At 36.7% G+C, this 22381-nt stretch overlaps 1 protein-coding gene across 2 annotated transcripts; it reads left to right on the top strand.

The window, feature by feature from the left end:
- On the top strand, nt 1-22319 carry ENPP5 (ectonucleotide pyrophosphatase/phosphodiesterase family member 5). 2 transcript variants are annotated; one of them, XM_001368497.5, is made up of 4 exons: nt 1-220; nt 13721-14568; nt 16574-16750; nt 19637-22319. In XM_001368497.5, the coding sequence occupies exons 2-4, from the start codon at nt 13737-13739 to the stop codon at nt 20053-20055; spliced, it is 1428 nt and encodes a 475-aa protein (XP_001368534.2). In that variant the 5' UTR covers nt 1-220; nt 13721-13736; the 3' UTR covers nt 20056-22319. The 2 variants fall into 2 exon arrangements, with proteins under 2 accessions (XP_001368534.2, XP_016286596.2); XM_016431110.2 differs by having other exon boundaries at nt 16-230.
- The last annotated feature ends 62 nt before the right edge of the window (nt 22320-22381 follow it).

Genomic DNA, 22381 nt, shown 5'->3' with positions numbered 1-22381 from the left:
TTGGATGCCCACTCCTGACTCCACCCCAGCTCCACCTCCGTGGTCCAGCCCAAGTAGAGTCTCCGTAACATCAGCTCCCACCCCCATCCTTCTACGCCTTTCCCTCTCTCCTCTGATTGACAGTAAGTCTGGCCACTTCAGACAGCTCCTTTCTTTAGCCTTCGGGGGAAGGTGGATCAGTAAGGGTCAGGTGCACTGCAGAGCGTCGGGAAACTTGCAGGTGAGTGGAAGTGAGTCTGTATTGTCTCTTTAATGCCTCTCTTCCCTACCCCGTCCCCCACTTCCTGGGATCTCGGATCTGCTGGGTCGAGAAAGGAGCCTCAGTCCCCTGAAATTGCCCCAGGTTGAGCTCGGAGATTTAGAGCCCCAGGAAAAGGAATGTGATGCGGGAGGGGGCGGCGCTACCCTTTCCTTCCCCTGTGACTGCATGCTCATATTGTCACGCACACAAAATTCCATTCCATGCACTCTCGTTCTTGCACACCCACACATACATGGAATGCATCCTGTACACATGCAGTCCACGGGGTATGTAAACATACAGACTCTCACGCACGCACCAACGAACACTCGGAGTCCACCTTGTAAATTACACACCTTATATAATACCTGGGCAGATATTGGGGAAATGAGAATTCATTACCCAGTGGAGGTTTCTTGGGCCTTAACGAAAACAGTGTAACTGTGATTAACCCTATGCCCCAACCCTCAGCCCACAAAGACTCCTACGGCCAGTTTCTTAATCCCTTCTCTTTTCTTTTACAAACCGAACTTAAGCCTCTCCTCCCTTCTTTCGCCCATCCTTGAACCTTGCGTTATCCCCACCCTCACCCCCAAATCAACCTTTCACATGTTCCCGGTAAATTGAGGGAATTAGGAAATTAGGATCTGGGACACAGCAAAACTGCATTTCTTGCTGGTGAAGCAGAAAGAAGCTCTGCTTTCTGTTCTTCCCACCCCTACTTCCCATTTTAGTGGAACAGGCTATGTTGATGTCATTGATGTGGCAGCTCAAGTTACAAAACACTAGAAAGCTTTTTTTTTTTTTAATGTAACTTTGGTCTAATTTGTTCTGTTGGCCAGTGAAAGCCAAGTGCCTCTCCCCTTGCCTGCCATTTCTGCTGCGTAATAAATTAGAGGAAAATCAGAAGTATTGTATCACTCATTTTATCTATGGGCTTAATAATGAAGGGCTGATTTGAGCTTCTTCCTATTCTGTCATATTTGGGGAGGTTGGGATGGAAGAAGAGAAGATGGAGAGCAGAAACTAGCCCCAAATACAGAATTTTGGAGCTGATCAGAATGAGTCAGTTTGTTTTTATGTAGTTCAACATTTATAGGCACTTCAAATAGTAAACTCAGGAAAAGCAGGAATTTTGTACAGTTCATATTTTTTATTCAAAGATATTTTATTTTCCCAATTACATGTAATAATTTTCAGCCTGTGTTTTCTGAAATTATAAGATCCAAATTGTCTTCCTCCCTCACTTCCTTCCCTCTCTCAAGGGTGGTAAGTAATTTGATCTGGATTGATTATACATGTATTATCATGCAAAACATACTACAACTACAACAGTTCTATTCTGGAGGTAGATAGCATTCTTTGTCATTAGTCCTGGATCTTGAATTGTACTGGATCTTTGCATTGCTGAGAGTAGCTAAGTCTTTCACAGTTGATCATCCTACAATATTGCTGTTACTGTGTGCAGTATTCTGGTTCTGCTGATTTTGCTCTGTATCAATTCATGTAGATCTTTCCTTCCTTTAATGAAATTATCCTGCTTTCATTTCTTCTAGCACAATAATATTCCATCACCAAAATATATGACCATTTGTTCAGCCAGTCCCCAATTGATGGACATCCCCTCAATTTCCAATTCTTTGCCACCACAAAAAAAAAAAAGCTGTACAGCACATAATTTGATGGGTATATTCCGTAATAGCAAAGTAAAGAGGAGAAAAACAATTCTATGAATAATTCTGAGGCTAAAACATTTTCTTATCAAGCGGGGTAGATGGAAAATGATTTGAGAGCACTACTTTGTAATCTGATTTACCACCAATAAATGCTTATTGAACCTTGGTCAACCTTGCCCTCTTCATGAGTTCAGAACTGAAAGGAACCCTAGAGGTAAGTATTAAATATTAGGATATTGAGAACTTATTAACCAGATAAGAGAATCTTTGACACTAAAGGAGGATTGATTGAGTAGTTGAAGTAGGCAGAGGCAGGTGGGTAGTGCAATGGAGTACTAGACCTGAAGATAGGAAGACTAAGTTTAAATCTAGTTTCACACACTAACCAGCTGTATGATACTGGGCAATTCATTTTTAACCTTTCTCATTTTTCTCAACTGTAAAATAGGGATAACAATAGCATGTACCTCAGGATTGTTGTAAGCACCAAATGAGATAATATTTATAAAGCCCTTAGCACAGAGCCTGACACACCATATTTGTTCTTGTTCACTGCTTTTTATAATACTGTCAAACTCGACCTTATTTGGAGTTTTCTTGGCAGAGATACTGAATTAGTATGCCATTTCCTTCTCCAGTTCATTTGATAGATGAGGAAACTGAGGCAAACAGGTTAAAGTTGCCCAGGGTCACATATCCAGTTAGTGTCTTAGACCAGAACTCAAGAAGTTAAATCTTTTGTGAGTCCCAGCCCAGCACTCTATCCACTGTGCCACCTAGCTGCCCACCATAGGTGTTTAATAAATTCTTGTTCCCTTCTCCTTCCCTAGGGGTCATCCATTCTAATCTAATTACCTATCTTAGGAAATAAGTTCTGACTGCTTATATGCCTAACTCAAGGCTAAACAAGTCATAAGTGACAGAGATTGGCAAATCTAGTTTTCATTCTATTATATCATATCATTAAATTACACAGTGAGATATAATAATAAAATGTAGGCTACCTATATGTTTCCATTTTAAATGTTTAGGAAGATCATATTTCTTGCCTTTTCAATGGATGGGGCAGGTAAGAATTTGTAACTGAAAATTTAAAATTAAATAATTAAAAATTAAGTTACTAAAGATGTTTAATAATGATTGATTCCATAATATTGACATTTTCATATTAGTGGGATCTATAACAGTAACTGTAGGGGGCAGCTGGGTGGCTCAGTGGATTGAGAGCCAGGCCTAGAGACGGGAGGTCCTAGGTTCAAATCTGAACTCAGACACTTCCCAGCTGTGTGACCCTGGGAGAGTCACTTGACCCCCATTGCCTAGCCCTTACCACTCTTCTGCCTTGGAGCCAATACCCAGTATTGTGTATTATATATATATATATATATATATATATATATATACACACATATATATACATATATATATACACATATATATACATATATAGGAAAGTAGGGGAATCAGTAACTGGTGTTCCTTGCTGGGTTATGGCAAGAGCCCTTTACAACCTGTCCAGCTTTATTACATTCTAGTCAAGTTGACCTTCTTTCTGCAGTTCCTCAAATAATGATAACAGCATTTAAATAGTGTTTTACTTATGTGATCTCATTTGAATGGAACAACCTTGTGAGGTAAAATACTATTATTATCCCAAATTTGTTGCTGTTGTTGACTTGTTTCAGTGGTGTCTGACTCTTTGTGACCCCATTGGGCAAAACTACTAGAGTGGTTTACCATTTCCTTCCCAATTTTACTAATGAGGAAACAGAGAGAAAAGTGAAATGACTTTACTCAGGGTTATAAAGGCAATCTAAGGCAGGATGTGGACTCAGAGCTCTCTAACTGCTGTCTCTGTCTAGATATAGTACATTTATTTCTTCTCTTTTCTTCCCTACACAGAACCTTGCACTAAGGATCCTCCTACCAGAAATAGAATTACCCTTCACCTCTGCCTCCTCAAATCCATAATTTTCTTCCCAATTTAACTCCAGCGCCCCTTTTACATGAAGCTTTCCTAATCTCTACCTTCCCCTCAGCTGCCAGTTCCTCCTCCCTAAAATTGTTATAGTTATTCTGTATCTACCTGTATCAGACATGTTGAATCCCCACAGAGAATGCTCCTTGAGAAGAGTGACTATTTTGTTTCAGGCCTTGGATACCCAGCACCTAGCACAATGTGTAACAGTAACTGGGGCCTGATAAATGTTTGCCAGTTAATTTATCCTGAGCAGGTTATGTGTGATCCAGGGGCTCAGAAAGCCATTCTGGTGGTCAATGTCTTCATTTCTAGGAATAAACCTATTTGTTGTTAGCCAAGTTGAGGCATGAGAAGCTGGTGTTTGTTTTCTTTTTAATAGATATTCCATCCAAGAAGAACTGGGTTTTTTTTGTTTGTTTGTTTGGAAAGAGAAACTGCAATGTCATACTTAGCCTTTGGATTAGTTGTTGAGAAAAATGTCCACAGGACAGAGGCATTGTGTGTGAAATAGTTGTGAAATAGTTGTGAAAACCTTTTTTCCACTTGAATGATCTTACTTTTTCATTATTCAAACGTTTATGATGCATGTGCCTTTTTTTTTGATCTTTTGATTTGCCCTATTAGAAAACTTTTTGAGGGAAGAGTTTAAACTTGTTAAAGGTGTTAAAAATGTGTATGTTGTTCTGGTGCCCCTGATCACCCTGCCCCCTTTCGTTAATGTAGTCTTCTTGTTCAGTCGTCCTTTTCAGTCATGTCCAAGTCTTCCTGACCCCACTCCGGGATGTCTTGGCAATGACACTTGAGTGGTTTGCCATGCCCTTTTTCAGCTCATTTTACAAATGAAGATTAATACAGCTAATATATTAAGTAAGCTTATAAGAAGTTAGTACAAGGTGAAAATAGTAAGAAGTAAATTCGCAAAGGGGAGTCTAGGAGCCATTTATAGATTATCCTATGAATTAAGGGAACATAATAGCTACTTGCCAACTGTCTCGTAATTTGGACTGTTTAACTTTTGCATCTCCAGGGAATGGATCTGGCGAAACAGAAATAGAGCTAGGAATTGGACCTATGATGCCATTGGTATAGAGAATTCCCAGGTGGGGAACTCCCTCTGCCATGCAAGCCAGCACCTTTTCTGCAACTTATATGTATGTTGCCATGAATATATGCATATGTGTATATAAATATATTGATACATGCATGTGTGCATGTTGATTTATACATATGTATACAAACACAAACCTATGTAAACATATTTATGCAGATGCATTGCATTAATATATGCATGTCTATATAAATATATTTACATATATAAATATGCACATATGTATGTCAACATATTTATATAGGTATATGTAAATGTATGTACACATACATTTATATATACATATATGCACACAAATATATTTATATATACATATGTATCTACATTTCTATAAATATGCATTTGTATGTATACTTACACTTTTATAAATATAGATTTGTTGTTGACATTCAGTTATTTTTTGTTGTCTCTGACTCTTCATTGCTCCATATGGAGTTTTCTTGGTAAAGGCAGTAGGGATGGTTTGCCATTTCCTTCTCCAGCTCATTTTACAAATGAGGAACCTGAGGGAGACAGGGTGGAGTGACTTGCCCAGGCTCACATAGCTAGTAACTGCCTGAGACCAGATTTGAACTCAAGGAGATGAGCCTTCCTGACTCCAGACCAGGCACTCATCCACTGTGTCAACTAGCGGCCCCTAAATATGTGTGTATATTTACTTTCTTAAGAGGGTTGCCTGCCCACCAAACTAACAAATTTTTATCAGGTCGTCATAAAGGCTGGAAACATTTCCTCTATCAATGGAGATTGCCATCTTCTTTGTGCCTTGTAATCTTTGAGTTGCCTAATTTATTTAGTTATAGCTTGATAAAATGAATGACACTGAAGTTCTAAATTCTCACCTTTGAACAATGCCGTTTCATGGCTCAAAGCTGAAATAAAAGCCATAGTTCCAAACCAGGTCAACTCTCTTTCCAGAACTGTGGTGTTAGTCACAGCAAGGACAAGATGTGAGACAGAATCAGCCCAAATCCATTAACAATAAATCACTTTAAAATGTAAATTTTAAACATAGTGGGGGAAAGAAACAAATTAAGGATCTGTTCATTTAGTATACTTGCCAGTTTTGAACTTGAGAAATTTTCAGAGAGTACCTCATGCAAGGTAGTAGAATTGTGATATTTGTGGCAACATTCAGACCAAAGGAGGAAAAGAGAAGAGATTTCTTGAAGCCATAAATGTGGAGTCAGATGACTCCAGGAATGTGAGATATTCATATGGTCTAGAAGACAACAAGTCCAAAGTTGGGAAACATCAAAAAAGTATTGCAGGGGATAGAACACCAGGCCGGGAGTTGGGAGAACATAGATTCAAATCTGGCCTCAGACACTTTCTAGCTGTGTGACCCTGGGTAAGTCACTTAATCTCAATTGGGTAGCCCTTATCACACAAATCAAATATTTAGTATGGATTCTAAGATAGAAGGTAAGGGTTAAAAAAGGTATTGCAAATCAAAAGTGAATTGCCAGATGGATGAATATAGTACCTAATAATTATAACCCTACTGCTGCTTCCTAGTATCCAACAGGTTCTATGACTGTCTACCATCCTAACTTCCTCCTTATCAAAATGTTTGGACTTGGTTTATTAGGAAAATATTTTCCCCCTCTTATAAATGCATTTTGAGTGTTATAATGAATGTTTGGTGCACTGGAAAGAGAAGTAGATTTGAAGTCAGAAGAATTGGATTCAAATTCCAGATTTAGACCAAATCAGAGAAGATAAAATGAACAGGCATAAATCTAAAGTCTCTTTTTTTCTGTTCAGGCATTTGAGCTAGACAGTTCATAAGATAACCTGGAGTTTTAGGAGACTAAGAGCTTGATTCAAATAAATAGCATGGCATCAAATTAAATCAATCATTATTAAATGCCTGACATGTGCTGGGCACTGTATTAAGTCCTGGGGATACAAATACAAAAATATGAAACTATTTTATAATAGTCACAGAAACTTTACCTTTGTTGTATTATTTGAACTGAACAACAACTCTGGAAAGATAGGCAAGCAGCAAGAAATAAGAATATTTTAAATACTTCCTATATTTGAAGCAAGGCAGCAAGGTGGTACAATGGATAGAATACTCAGTCTGGGATCAGGAAACCTCAATTTCCTGGATTCAAATCTGGCTTCAGGTGCTTACAAACTATATGATTCTAGACAAGTCACTTCTACCTATTTGCCTCAGTTTCCTCATCTGTAAAATGAGCAGGAGAAGGAAAGGGCAATCCATTCCAGAATCTTTGCCCAAGAATCTCCCAAATAGGGGCCCAAAGAGTCAGACACAACTGAAATGACTGAATGACAATAATGTTTCAAGCACTATACTTAGTGCTGAAGACACAAATATAAGCAACAAGAGAGTCACAGCTTGCATTCTGTATCATATACAGATAGAGCTTGCACTTTAGTGCAAAAAAACAGTACAGATGAGAGCTGGCTAAGAAAAGTAGAGGTGGGGAGAAGTGAGCAAGGGTGAGTGGGAGGGAAAGTACCCATGTAGGTGCAAGGTGGGGAAATCCAGAGAGTCAAAAGCAAAGCCAGGAAGGAAATGAAGCATAACTGGCCTGGGCCTATCTCCAAAATGAATGCTTCAGGAGGAGCTTATGAAAGGAAGAAGGGAAGAAGTTGGAGAAGCATGTTGAAAAGGCCCCACTCCTTGAGGGAAATTCCAGGGTAAAAAGATAGCTGAAGCATGAGATAGGTGCTACAGTTTTATTTTTATTCCCATTTTACAAAAAAGGAAACAGCCTTGGAGAAGTTAAATGACTTGGTTTTGGTGACATAGTTCATAAGATTTGGCAGTGAGATTCGAATTCATATCTTTAAAAAAATCTTTACCTTCTTTCTGTCTTAGAATCAGTACTCAATATAGGTTCTAAGAGTGGTAAAGGCTAGGCAATTGGGGTTAGGTGAATGCCCATGGTCACACAACTAAGAAATGTATGAGGTCAGATTTAAATCCAAGTCCTCACAACTCCAGGCTTGGTTTTCTATCCACTGAAACACCTAGCTGCCTCTAAATCTATATCTATTAACTTTGTGTCCAGCACTCTAGTCACCATGCAATATGTATTACTTTGTTTACAGAACAAGGGATGTAGGAGTCCTGTGGTCCTCTGCTTTGATTAGGCCACCTCCTGAGTATAGGATTATGGTATTCACTTCAAGGTGTCACATTTTAAGAAACAGGTTGGAGTATGTCCATAGGTGTACAACTAGGATAAAACTGGACACTAAAAACCAATCTCTACAATGATCTGTTCAAGAAATGAGATAGAAAAAACTAGAAAGTGAACAAATTAAAAATTATCAGATGAAGACTAAATTAGAAATCCTAAAAATCAAAGGAGAAATTAATAAAATTAAAAGTCAAAGAACTATTGATTAATAAATAAGACTAGAAGCTGGTACTTTAAAAAAAAAAAACAAATAAAATACACCAGTGCTTTACTGGTCAATCTAATTTAAAAAAGGAAAGAAGAAAACCAAATTGACAGTATCCAAGATGAAAAGGGAGAGCTCACCTCTAATGAAGAAGAAATTAAGGCAATCATTAAAAATTATTATTCCCAATTATATTGCAATAAATATGGCAATCTAGGAGATATGGATGAATATTTACAAAAAATTTAAATTGCCTAGACTAAAAGAGGAAGAAATAGATTACCTAAACAACCCCACATCAGAAAAATAAATTGAATAAGTCATCAAAGAACTTCCTAAGAAAAAATCCTCAGGCCCATATGGATTCACAAATGAATTCTATCAAACATTCAAAGAACAACTAATCCCAATATTATACCAACTATTTGACAGAATAAGCAAAGGACTTCTATCAAATTCCTTTTACGACACAAAAATGGTACGGATTCCAAAGCCAGGCAATTCAAAAATGGAGAAAGAAAACTACAGACCAATCTCCTTAATGAATATAGATGCAAAAATCTTAAATAGGATACTAGCAAAAAGACTCCAGCAAGTGATCACAAAGATTATTCACTATGATCAGGTAGGGTTCATACCAGGAATGCAAGGATGGTTCAATATTAGGAAAACGATCCACATAACTGACCATATTAACAAGCAAACCAACAAAAATCACATGATTATCTCAATAGATGCAGAAAAAACCTTTGACAAAATACAACACTCATTCCTATTAAAAACACTAGAAAGCATAGGAATGAAGGGCCTTTCCTAAAAATAATAAACAGTATATATCTAAAACCATCAGCAAACATCATCTTCAATGGGGATAAACTAGAAGCCTTCCCAATAAGATCAGGAGTGAAACAAGGATTATCACCTTTATTATTTAACATCGTACTAGAAACACTAGCTGAAGCAACTAGAGAAGAAAAAGAAATTGAAATTATTAAAATAGGCAATGAGGAGACAAACTATCCTTCTTTGCAGATGATATGATGGTCAACTTAAAGAATCCTAGAGAAACAACAAAAAAGCTAGTCGAAATAATCAACAACTTTAGCAGTTACAGGATACAAAATAAACCCACATAAGTCATCAGCATTTCTATATATTTCCAATGCATCTCAGCAGCAAGAATTAGACATAGAAATTCCATTTAGAATCACTCTAGACAATATAAAACATGTAGGAATCTATCTGCCAAGATAAACACAGGAACTATATGAACACAACTACAAAACACTCTCCACACAATTAAAACTAGATCTAAACAATTGAAAAAAGATTGATTGCTCATGGGTAGGATGAGCTAACATAATAAAAATGACAATCCTACCCAAATTAATTTACTTATTTAGTTCCATACCCATTGGACTACCAAAAAAACTATTTTACTAAATTAGAAAAAAAAAAAACATAACAGAGTTCATTTGGAAGAACAAAAGATCAAGGATATCCAGGGAAATAATGAAAAAAAAGTGAAGGAAGGAGGCCTGCAGTCCCAGATCTAGAACTATACTATAAAGCAGTGGTCATCAAAACAATTTGGTACTGGCCAAGAGACAGGAGGATCAGTGAAACAGACTTGGGGTAAGTGACCTCAGCAAAACAGTCTATGATAAGCCCAAAGACCCCAGCTTTGGGGACCAAAATCCACTCTTTGATAAAAACTCCTGGGAAAATTGGAAGACAATATGGAGAGATTAGGTTTGGATTAACATCTCACACCCTACACCAAGATAAACTCAGAATGGGTGAATGACTTGAATATAAAGAAGGAAACTATAAGCAAATTAGGTGAACACAGAATAGTATACACTTCAGATCTTTGGGAAAGGAAAGATTTTAAAACCAAGCAAGAGCTAGAAAAAATTACAAAATGCAAAATCAATAATTTTGATTATATCATATTTAAAAGGTTTTGTACAAACACCAATGCAACCAAAACTAGAAGGGAAGCAACAAATTGGGAAACAATCTTCATGACAAAAACCTCTGACAAAGGTCTAATTATTCAAATTTATAAAGAGCTAAATCAATTGTACAAAAAATCAAGCCATTCTCCAATTGATAAATGGGCAAGGGACATGAATAGGCAATTTTCAGTTAAAGAAATAAAAAAATAAGCACATGAAAAAGTTTTCTAAATTTCTTATAATCAGAGAAATGCAAATCAAAACAACTCTGAGGTATCACCTCACATCTAGCAGATTGGCTAACATGACAGCAATAGAAAGTAATGAATGCTGGAGGGGATGTGACAAAGTTGGGACTTTAATGCATTGCAGGTGGAGTTGTGAATTGATCCATCCATTCTGGAGGGCAATTTGGAACTATGCCCAAAGGGCACTAAAAGACTGTTTGCCCTTTGACCAAGCCATAGAATTGCTGGGTTTGGACCCCAAAGAGATAATAAAGAAAAAAGACAAATAAGAATATTCATAGCTGCAGTCTTTGTGGTGGCAAAATATTGGAAAATGAGGGGCTGCCCTTCAATTAGGAAATGACTGAAAAAATTGTGGTATATGTTGGTGATGGAATACTATTGTGCTCAAAGGAATAATAAAGTGGAGGAAATCCTTGGGAACTGGAACAACCTCCAGGAAGTGATACAGAGTGAGAGGAACAGAACTAGGAGAACATTGTACACAGAATGTTGTGTATACTGTGGTACAATCGAATGTAAAAGACTTCTCCATTAGTGGCAATGCAGTGATCCTGAACAACTTGAAGGGATCTACAAGAAAGAACACTATCCACATGCAGAGGAAAACTGTGGGAGTAGAAACACAGAAGAAAAACAACTGCTTGAATACATAGATCAAAGGGATATGGTTGAGGATGTAGACTAAATGAGCATCCTAATGCAAACACCAACAACATGGAATTAGGTTCTGATCAAGGACACGTGTAATACCCAGTGGAATTGTGCGTCAGCTATGGAAGGGGAGGGGGAGGGAAGGGAGGGAAAGAATATGATTCTTATAACCAAGGAATAATATTCTAAATTGACTAAATAAATAACCTACAGAGAAACAAAAAGAAATGAGATCATTAGCTCACAGAAGAAATGACAAGAATACAATTTCTGCCTCCACAAATCTAGTACTGTCAGGTGGAAAAAGAGCTTACTTGGGTTTAAAAGGAAAACTCAGTAGGGTCTGATGGAAGTTGTAGAGAGACAGATTCTAGCCAGATAGAAGGAAAAACATTCTAGCAATTAGAGCTGTTCAAAAGAAGGGTGGACTGCCTCAATAGAGCATGAGTTCTTTAATCCTCAGTGCCTTCAAAGAGACTAGATGAATGGTTGTTAGAGATATTTTAGGAGATGAATCCTATTTGCTTATAGATTGGTCTAGATATATTATCAATAGGGAGCCAAGTGGCGCAGTGGATAGACACCAGACCTGGGGTCAGGAAGACTCATATTCCTGAATTCAAATCTGGTCTCATACACTTACTTGCTGTATGACCCTGAGCAAGTCACTTAACCCCATTTGCTTCAGTTTCCTCATGTTTAAAATGAGCTGGAGAAGGAAAATGCAAATCATTCTAGTATCTTTGCCAAGAAAACCCCACATAAAGTCACAGAGTCAGACATGACTGAAATGGCTGGACACCTATGACAAAATGATGGTGTCTTTTTTAATACTGACATTGAATAAGTGCAAATATGTTGTGTGTCTTTGGTTTGGACATATTCTAGCCATCTCTCCAAGATCATAAGTTTCAGAGAAGTTACCAAATGCATTGGTAGAGGGAATTTCATTATCTGGGAGTTCCTTCTACAGAAGAGATCATAATACCTGTCCTTGTCGCTGATCCAGGGACAAGAGTCCCCAAAATTATAGTCTGAAAGGAACAATTTTTTTTATTTTTCAAATAGTATTTACCTATTTTAGAAACATTTTACACATTTAATTTCAAGACTAATAAGCAGAAAACTAGGTTTGATCTGCTTTTTTGTGCTGTTTGAAAACATATTCAGTGAAGTATTAGCTAAGAAAGGAAAAAAAAAACAAAACTAAATAATCCTTCCTTTGGGAGAAAGTCTGTTTTAATTATTAAAATAAGATTTATTTGCAGAGGGTAGATCTGTCCATTTTATATGGATACTTGAGACAGAGCTACTTACTTTTCTTAAATAGTAAATCATTTTTAGAGAAGAGATCTTTACACTGATTAAGTCTTTTTTAAACTGGTTTGGATCCTCTCCTGAGGAATTATTTATCTGCACATATTTCTGCTAAAGGCTAATGTTTGCAGGAGACAAAAACAACTCCAGGCTTGTTTTTCCATTTTATAGTTCGCATTCAAAATCTATTGCGGGTTTTAAGTGAGAAATTACACCTTGATTCTGTTCCCCCTAGTAAATGAAAACAGATTTGTATTTTGCAAATATGTTTGAGTTTCAGAGTTCATCTGTTTATTTTCCTTTGGCTAGGTGGTACAGGGGATTGAGTACTAGGCTTGGAGTTAGGAAGACTCATCTTAAATTAAAATTCAGCCTCAGACACTCACTAGCAGTGGGACATTGGATGAGTCACTTAACCCTGTTTGCCTCAGATTCCTCATCTGTAAAATGAGCTGGAAAAGAAATAGCAAGCCACTTCATTATCATTGCCAAGAAAAGCCTAAATGGGGTCATGAAGAATTGGATACATCTGAAAAGACTGAACAACAATAGCAAACAACTGCCTAACTTGAAAATGAAGATAGAAAAAAAAAGGGAACTAATAGTTGACTTTAGTTGACTTTTGCATTTTTTTTTGTATTTTGTATACAAAAATGCAGTGAATGAATTTGCAAATTTTTCCTACTGCCAAGATGCCAGATTTTAGTCTACTCATAAAAAATATTTGCATGTATAGGATATTCTTGATTTTAGTGGTAGTTGTGCTCCAGAAAAGTAAACCTTATTCTGGATACTCTAAAGGAACTCACTACTTATAGGAATCCTTTTATAAAATGCTGGTAAGCAAGGAGAAATAATTTTTAGAGTATTTAAGGCCCTCTTAAGGATAGCTATATTTCTATCAATTTTATGAATGTTTCTTCTCATAACAATTTCTTTATGAAATTTTATTTATTTACTGTAATTTTTTATCCAAAAAATTTCTTTTTATTTTGCCTAAAGTAAATGCAGAGGGTACTTGCTATGCTTCTTCACAGGCTATGATTGAAAAAAACAAACTCTTCCTAATCATTTTGGGGGGATCACTGAGAGTTGCTATAAAGTGTTGAAAATGATTGATGCTAACATGCCTGTCTTTACTCTACAGATTTTTTTTTCTGAAAATGGATTCAAAATTCTGTTGCTGTGTGTTCTTCACACTGTCTGCATTAACATTTTCAGTCGCATTTTCTGAACTACAACATGAGCAAAAAATTCTGCTGGTTTCTTTTGATGGATTCCGTTGGGATTACATCTACAGAGTACCCACACCCCATTTTCATTATATCATGAAGTACGGTGCCTATGTCAAGCAAGTTACTAATGTTTTTGTTACAACAACCTATCCTAATCACTATACTTTGGTGACTGGTCTCTACCCAGAGAGTCATGGCATAATTGCCAATGATATGTATGATTCTACTCGGAACAAAACCTTCTCCTTGGAAGACATGAACATCTATGATTCAGAATTTTGGGAAGATGCAACCCCAATATGGATCACAAATCAAGGTGCAGGACATAACACTGGTGCCGCGATGTGGCCTGGAACAGATGTGAAAATACATGGAAAATTTCCTACCTACTATTTGCCTTACAATGAGTCTGTTTCATTTGAAGACAGAGTCAGAAGACTTATTGAATGGTTTAAGTCCAAGAAACCCATAAATCTTGGTCTACTTTACTGGGAGGATCCTGATGAGATGGGCCATAATTTAGGTCCCGACAATCCCCTCATGGACTCTGTTATTTCTGATATTGACAATAAGTTGGGGTACCTCATCAGCGAGCTGAACAAAGAAAAATTGTGGGACAAAATGAACCTCATTATCACAAGCGATCATGGCATGACACAGTGTTCTGGGGAAAAGATCATAGAGCTTGACCAATATGTTGATCCAAATGACTACATCCTGATAGACCATTCACCAGTTAGAGCCATTTTGCCAAAAAAAGGTAAAACCCAGTTCTGATTGTCCTGATTGGCCATTTTAAAAGAGAACTTTGTTCTTCTTTATCCCTTTTGTCTTAACATAGCTTGATCTCTGTAACCAAGCTAGGGAGCTTCTTAGGTAAGTGCTTCTAAGATCTCATTTTAATATGCTCAGCTGTGTCATAGGAAAGGAAGGAGAAAAGGAAATAAGCATTTATTGAGTGCCTACTACTGATGAGAGCCAAGCATAAATAAGTATACATATATATGTATATGTGTATCATACATACATGCATATTTAATTATACATTCACCCACATGCTTACACAGGCATATGCTTGTATTATCCCCATTTTATAATTGAGGAAATTGAGATAAAAGTGACTTGCACAGCATCATAAAATTACAAAGAATCTGAGGTTGGAATTAAATTCAGGTCATTGTGATTCCAGGCCCAGCTCCCTATCCACTGCACCACCCACCTGACTTTAACATAGCAATAGTAATATTGTTATTGATCAGTCGTGTCTGACTTGTTGTGACTCCATGGAACATAGCTATCCATGGGGTGTTCTTGATAAGTATACAGAAGTGGTCTGGCATTTCTGTCAGGCAATCAGAGGTTAAGTGACTTGCTCAGGGTCAGACAATTTGGCAGTTTCTGAGGTTGGATTTGAACACAGAACTTCCCTTCTAGTGCTCTATACATTGTGCCTCCGAGCTGCTCCAGAATTTTATTAAGGAAAGTACCCAGGACCTTCTAGAAGTTAGGAGAACTGGGTTGGAGCCAGGAGTATATGACTGAAGCCAAATCATTTAACCTCTTTTGTCCTCCTTTTCTTTATCTGTGAAATGAGGGGACTGAATCCGAAGAGCCATTCTCAACCCAGTCCTGAAAAGTCCTTCCAACCTTAATAATATATTAAATGGTATATCTTTTGCCATAATAGACCCCTTCAGAATCTGATTCGATGACTATTTTGTTGTGCCTTTCAGGAATGTCTTACTCTTCATGAATCCTTGGCAAAGATATCAGACTGGTTTACCATTTCCTTCTCCAGCTCATTTTACAGATGAGGAAACTCAGGCAAACAGGGTTCAGTGCCTTGCCCACAATCATATAGCCAGAAAGTGACAGATTTCTTTAATAAAAAGAAACCTTCTGTCTTAGTATCAATTCTAAGACAAAATAAAAGCAGGGGCTTGGCAAATGGGATTCAGTGACTTGTCCAGGATCACAGTGTCTAAGATCATATTTGAACCCATATCCTCCCACTTCTAGAACTAGTACTCCATCCATTGTGCTACCTACCTGCCCCTCTCCTTTAGTTTTCAAGGGATCCCCTAATTCCACATTTTTCTGCTAAATCTTACCTTCTCTCCTTTACCTTACTTTCTTTTGCTTGGGTATTAGCCATCCATATCTAACTGACAAACTTACAATTACATGGTAATATTTTATTTCCCTGGTAAATGCATAATATATTCCAAGCAGAAAATTCCTTATATTGCACTTTCCAGATCTGCAGATGAATCAATGCCCCCTTTTTATTACTTTATTAATTCTTTAAAGCGAGTTTACTTAAAACAAGGAATAAGCTCTTCAGTCTTCCCTGCAGTGTTGAGGCATGACAGGGAAGGGAGGAGTCCAACAGAATTTCTCCACATAAAAAGACTAAATAAATGTTGTTGTATTCTATCAATTGCTTTTCACTGACATAGTTCATCTGTGTTTTGGAAATGTTGCTGTATTAACTTTTTCTTACTCAGGAAGATCCTTTTCCAAACTGCCCTGGCCTCAGTTTCTTCATTTGTGAGATGAGAGCGTTAGATCAGATGACTTCTAAGAGCCCTGCAAGCCTATTTTTAAAAATGTGATTTGTAAAATTAAAAATTATTATTTAAAAATTGTAATTTTCAGTGGCCAAAGAACTTTTGTTTTATTTTTTTTTCTCAGAGAAAGCTTTTTTTTGGATTTATAATGCACAATCTGGTTTCAGTTTCCTATATTTCTCCACTCTTCTCCAGGTAAATTTGATAAGATTTTTGCAGCATTGAATAATGCTCATCCTAACCTGACTGTTTATAAAAAAGAGGATATTCCAGACAGATTTCATTACAAGTACCATCAGAGAATTCAACCCATCTTAATAATGGCTGACAAAGGATGGACCATTTTACAGAATAGATCCAATTCATTTATGTGTAAGTATTTTGCGGTATATTGCTTCAATGTAATTATTTTCATGAAGAACTGTCATCCTGGGGATTAATTATTGCTTAGATAACCAATTAGCCTTCTCTACTCATAGTTAAGCACACCTGCATGCCCTAAGAATTGAGCATTCACCTCCTTATAGCAAACAATTTACTCTGTTTTCTGAGGATCCACCCATAGTCAATACCCATCCTTCACTCAGCTGCTAAAGTGATTTTCCTAGAATGGGGTATCTGATCATGACACCCCTTCCCCCACCATCACATACATACACACACACACAAATACACACACACACACACACACACACACACACATACACCAGCTGAATCATATTAGACTAAGATCAAATGTTAAATCTTTTGTTTGGCATTTAAAGGTCTTTATAAACTGGCTCCTTGTTCCTTTCCCAGTATTCTTTACTCCAGACTCCCCTACATGAACTCTGCAATCTAGTTTTTCTGACTTTCTTGCTATTCCTGGAATAATGATGCTCCGTCTCTCCACTCTTTGCTTTGGTGCTAGCTAACTTGTACCTCATGCCTGGAATGTGGTGCCTCCTCATTTCCACCTCTTTGGTTCCTTGGCTTCCTTTAATATTTCCTTCAAAACTTTGCCTTCTATCTGGGGCCTTCCTTCCCTGGTCTCCCTCTCTCTCATTCCCAGACCCTTCCCTCTAAAGATTGCTTTCCATTTACTCTATATCCATCTTATAGGTACCTAGTTATTTCCATGTTGACTTTCCAGTTAAAATATAAACTTCCTGAGGTGAGGGAAGGGACAATACTTTTGTCTTCCTTTGTAGCTCCAGGACTTATTGACTGTCAACATAGTTTATAGAACAGGTGTGTCTGAAAAGGACATGAATCTAATTTATAAATATAATCATTTTTCATCATTTTATAAACTTGATCACTTCTGGAAGTACTTTACCTCTACCAGATTTTCAGTTGGTAGCTTTAAATTCCTTTTGGTTAATTCTATGTTATAAATCAGATTCTTTATCAAGGAAGGAAGGAAGGAAGGAGGAAAGAGAGGGAGGGAGGAAAGGAAGGAATGATAATATCCATAATTCATATTTCTTATCTGATTTTTTAAATTTTAATTTTTATAAATTTTTTCTTCTCCAGATTATATGTAGATTACATTTCTAAAAATCATTTACACCTATTTTTTCCTACAGAAAATTAAGTGAAGAAATACCTTTAATGGCACCATGGAATTCAGGCAGCTTGATAGTGACACCTAAAATAAGAAGGCCCAAGTTCTAATCCTATGTCAAATGATTACTGACTGTGTGAACTTGGGCAAGTAGATTAACCGTTCCCAGCCTGTTACCTCAGCTTTAAATTGGGGGTGATGCTGGCATCTACTTCATAGGGTTATTGTGAGAGTCAAATGAGACAATAATGTAAAGGGTTTTGCAAACCTTTAAAAGCTATATGAATGCAAGCTTTTATTATTTTAGGGTGCTGTGACGGATAATTTGAAGAGACTTTGGAGGAAATTTAAGGTCACTTGATTACTTTTTGACAGACAGGGTGTTTGCTTTGTTTCTTTCTTGATCTCATCACATACTTTCCTGTAGCAAGTATAAACCTGCCAATGTTGATCAAGTTCCTGGTCAGTCCACCTTTGAAACAGAAAGTCTTTCTGCATTCTTCATATATCATTTCATCAGCCCTGACTGCTTTGCCTTGCTTGCATGCTGATGTTATGCCATGTAAACCTGCCTTTGGAATGCATGAACCAAATTATTTGCCCTAAATTTCCCATCCTTTGGTCCCTCCCCCCATCATTTCACAGTGTCAGAAATTCTCCAAACTTTGACTTAAATAATGCAAAAACACAATGCTGACTGATGATGAATCCACAAGATCAAAGCTCACTCTTTTTTAGCCACTTCCTTTGATTAGCCATGTTTCAGCACCGAGTCTGATAAATAACTAGAAAGCAGGGAGACAAACTTAGCAGTATTTACACATCCAAGTGAGAGCCATACTTTAATTTCTTTGAGAAGCTGCATACTTATTCAAAGGATTCTACTGTGGCTCTAAACATTTTTAGAATCCCTAATTTAGAGTTATCTTCTGATATAGCTTACTAACTACAAAAAAAAAGTCATTCTCCTAGTTAAAAGAGATCTACCTTATCTTTCCCTTAATCCTTTCTCCTCTGCTATCACTGGCTTGCCACTATTCAGATTAGTACTTCCAAACAAAAACTAAATACTGGTTGAGAATCAAAGTCCCCCAGGGTGAGTGGTTTGGCCATGGGCAAGACCAAGATTCAGAATATGCAGAACACATCCCATAGAAGACTGACATAAATTCATGTTCATGCATTCTGTGGGATAGAACACTGGGCCTGGTGTCAGGACAGATCAAGTTCAAATCCAACCTCAGACACTTATTGTGTAATCCTTAATCTTTGTTTGCCTCTGTTTCCTCATCTATAAAATGGGGATAGTAATGGTACCTACCTCTCAGGATTGTTGTGAGAATCACATGAGATAGTGTTGTAAAACATTTAGCATAGTGTCTGGCACATAGTAGGTGCTATATGTATATATGTATGTATATATATATATATACATATATATATATATAATTGGGCATAATTGAATGGTAAATTTTGAAGAATTTTGGAATTTGGAATTCAAGTTGAAGACTACCTATATAATTCATAGCATGTGGTCTAGAGAGATCATCCTGTTTGACTTCCCATTTATTGAAAGAAATTGTAGTATAACTTCTGGGTAAAAAGATACTTTCAAAACCAGACCAAGTTTGTATTTAACTTAAAAATATGAAAAACCAAGTGATTATTTCAGTGTCAAGCAGCTGGCTAACTCATCGGTTTTGTTTTTACAGTAGGTAACCATGGTTACGATAATGCACTTTCTGATATGCATCCGTTGTTCTTGGCCCTTGGTCCTGCTTTCAAAAAGAATGTTTCAAAGGAATCCATAAACTCTACAGACCTGTACCCTCTGCTGTGCTATATTCTTGACATTCCTCCACTGCCACACAATGGATCACTGGCGAACGTAAAGGAACTTCTTTCTACAACAGCCCCCAAAGCAATTTCACCCAGTGTGATGACTCCACAGAGCAACATGAATCTAAAGGTTTACAAACTACATTCATATGCTTACTTTGTGGGCGTCTTCCTTGGGAGCATCATAGTGATTGTGTTTCTTCTAGTGTTTGTTAAGCATTTAGTTCACAGCCAAATGCCCACCATACAAGAGCGGAATGCTGAAATAGCTCAGCCATTGCTATGGTCTTAAGAGCTCTTTGGAACAGAGAACTTTATAGCTAGGTGTTTGTTGTTTTAAAAAAAAGGTGTGATTTCAGGAAATCAACTTCAGAATTTGCATAGAAAGAACATAGTGTTTTATACAAACACACATCACAGTTCACCCATGTACCATACATACAACTAAAGTTCACAATGCTCTTTACCTGCATGAGATTAAAAATATAACTAAGGGCATGTCTTTATTTTATTCTTTAGTTGGGGAGAAGGTTAATATCCAATGTTTGTTTTTTGTTGGTTTAAAAAAACAACAACAAAAAAAAAAACACCTTTACCTTCCATCTTAGAACAAATAATAAATATTGGTTCCAAGGCAGAAGAGTGGTAAGGGTTAGGCAATGGGAGTTAGATGACCTGCCCTGGGTTACACAGAGAGGAAGTGTCTGAGGCTAGATCTGAACCCAGGACCTCCTATCTCTAGACTCAATCCATTGAGCCACCCAGCTTCCCCTTAATATCCAATGTTAAGCAATATTGGACATGTTGTGACTTTTCATCCTTTCAAAAATTTAAATTTTCAAATATACAATGCACTTTATGGACTATTGAGTCCTAACATTTGGCCAATTGATGAAAAACAGAACTCATCATGCCCATCACTAGCAAAATTTTCCTGATAAAAGAAGAGGTGTGATTCTCTGCCTACAAGAGAGATACAAAAGTTGCTTCAAAATTACATAATACGTCTCCTTAAAAATTAGGAGACCTAGATTAAATTGTCCTCAGCTAAAAAGGCCCACCTTTCCTACCCTTATGCCTACCTGTATTGGTTGAGAGATTACTTTTATCAGGTAGTCTCTTTAACCAGAGAAATCACAGGTCCAGTCCCTTTCCTGTAACATTACAATCAATATTGATGAAATACCTTTTCTTCTAAGACCCTCAAAACAAAACATAAAGTGGAGAAGATTATCTTAACGATAGCTTCAGAATAAACATGAAAAAGGCTAGGCATACATGAATTAGTAACTAGCAAGAATTAAGTTTAAGCCTAAGGTTATATGTTCAAAAAATACTTATCAAGATAAATGGACTATAAATTTAAAGCTTTTAAAGAAGAAGGTACTTTGCTAGGGGCTGGGAAGTGGGGGTCATAGATGAATTGGTTTTAGGAATTTTTTTTTCATTTCCATTTAGTACTTGTTATGTGTCATATGTCATCCCAGCAGCCCCTTTCATTCCCAACTGTATCTTAGCACAAAAAAATGTATTTTAAAGGCACTTAGGTAGTGAGATGAATAGTTCCTGGGTCTGGAGTGAGGGAGATTTATCTTCCTAAATCAGGTGTGGTCTCAGACACTGGGTAAATCACTTAACCCTGTTTGCCTCAGTTTTCTCATTTGTAAAATGAACTGGAGAAAGAAATGGCAAATCACTTCAGTATCTTTGACATGAAAACCCCAAATGGGGTCATGAAGATTCAGACTTGACTGAAACAATTAAACAACAAACACTTCAAGTTTAAGACATTTTTTTCAAGTGTTTAAAGGGCTTCTCAGAGGGAAGAGAAAAGAGAGGTGGTTTTTTCCCCCTCTTGTTTTAAGTAATGGGAAATGACATCATTTCTCCTAATAGATAAATTCTCTAAGTAGGTCAGAAATGTAACTCATAGAAAATCTTTACATATAAATTGATATATATATACATATATATTTGTACTAATGACTAACAAACAAGCTGCTAGAAGCATAAAAGAATGGTAAGAAGTGTGAAATTTTAAAGAGCTACTATAACTGCACTTTAATGCTTTCTAAAATAATGTGAACAGACCATTTGTTGGATAATAGTACTATTAATACACATTAACACCTGAGTTGTTTTATATAATAATGAATGATGGCACCTAGGCTGATTACAAGTTTATAAGTCTCTTTAAGCTGTGAAACATGATACTGATATTTAATCTCAAGAAATCTAGAACCTGAGTCAGCCATCTTGGACAATGTATGCATCAATTTTGACTTTCCATTTTCCTGCTTACCTTTAATGTTGGGATGTTGCTATGTGGATGATGTAAATAGAATGTGTTGTCTTTAAGGGTCAACTGCCCATTTTTTAATTTGTTTGTATTTTGCGGGGTGGGGGATGTCTGTAAATGCAAGTATCATGAAGCCAGATTTTCCTCCATTCTAGAAGTTTCTGATACAGTAAACAATAAGATGTAAGAAAAATTATTTAATAATGAAGAAAAAATCAACCTTGTAATGATTCCATTAAAATTAAGATTCTAATATACATGTATGATTTTTCCTTTATTTCTAAATATTTGATTTTCAACTCTTAAGCTAACAAGAAAG

Source organism: Monodelphis domestica, chromosome 2 (genome assembly GCF_027887165.1).
Source record: "Monodelphis domestica isolate mMonDom1 chromosome 2, mMonDom1.pri, whole genome shotgun sequence".
Lineage (NCBI taxonomy): Eukaryota > Metazoa > Chordata > Mammalia > Didelphimorphia > Didelphidae > Monodelphis > Monodelphis domestica.
This window is presented reverse-complemented; position numbering and strand designations above follow the sequence as displayed.

Coding starts and splice junctions, on each gene's coding strand:
- ENPP5 (XM_001368497.5), top strand. CDS start 13,737: ATGGATTCAAAATTCTGTTGCTGTGTGTTCTTCACACTGTCTGCATTA. Junction 14,569..16,573: donor AGCCATTTTGCCAAAAAAAG/GTAAAACCCAGT, acceptor ACTCTTCTCCAG/GTAAATTTGATAAGATTTTT. Junction 16,751..19,636: donor TAGATCCAATTCATTTATGT/GTAAGTATTTTG, acceptor TTGTTTTTACAG/TAGGTAACCATGGTTACGAT.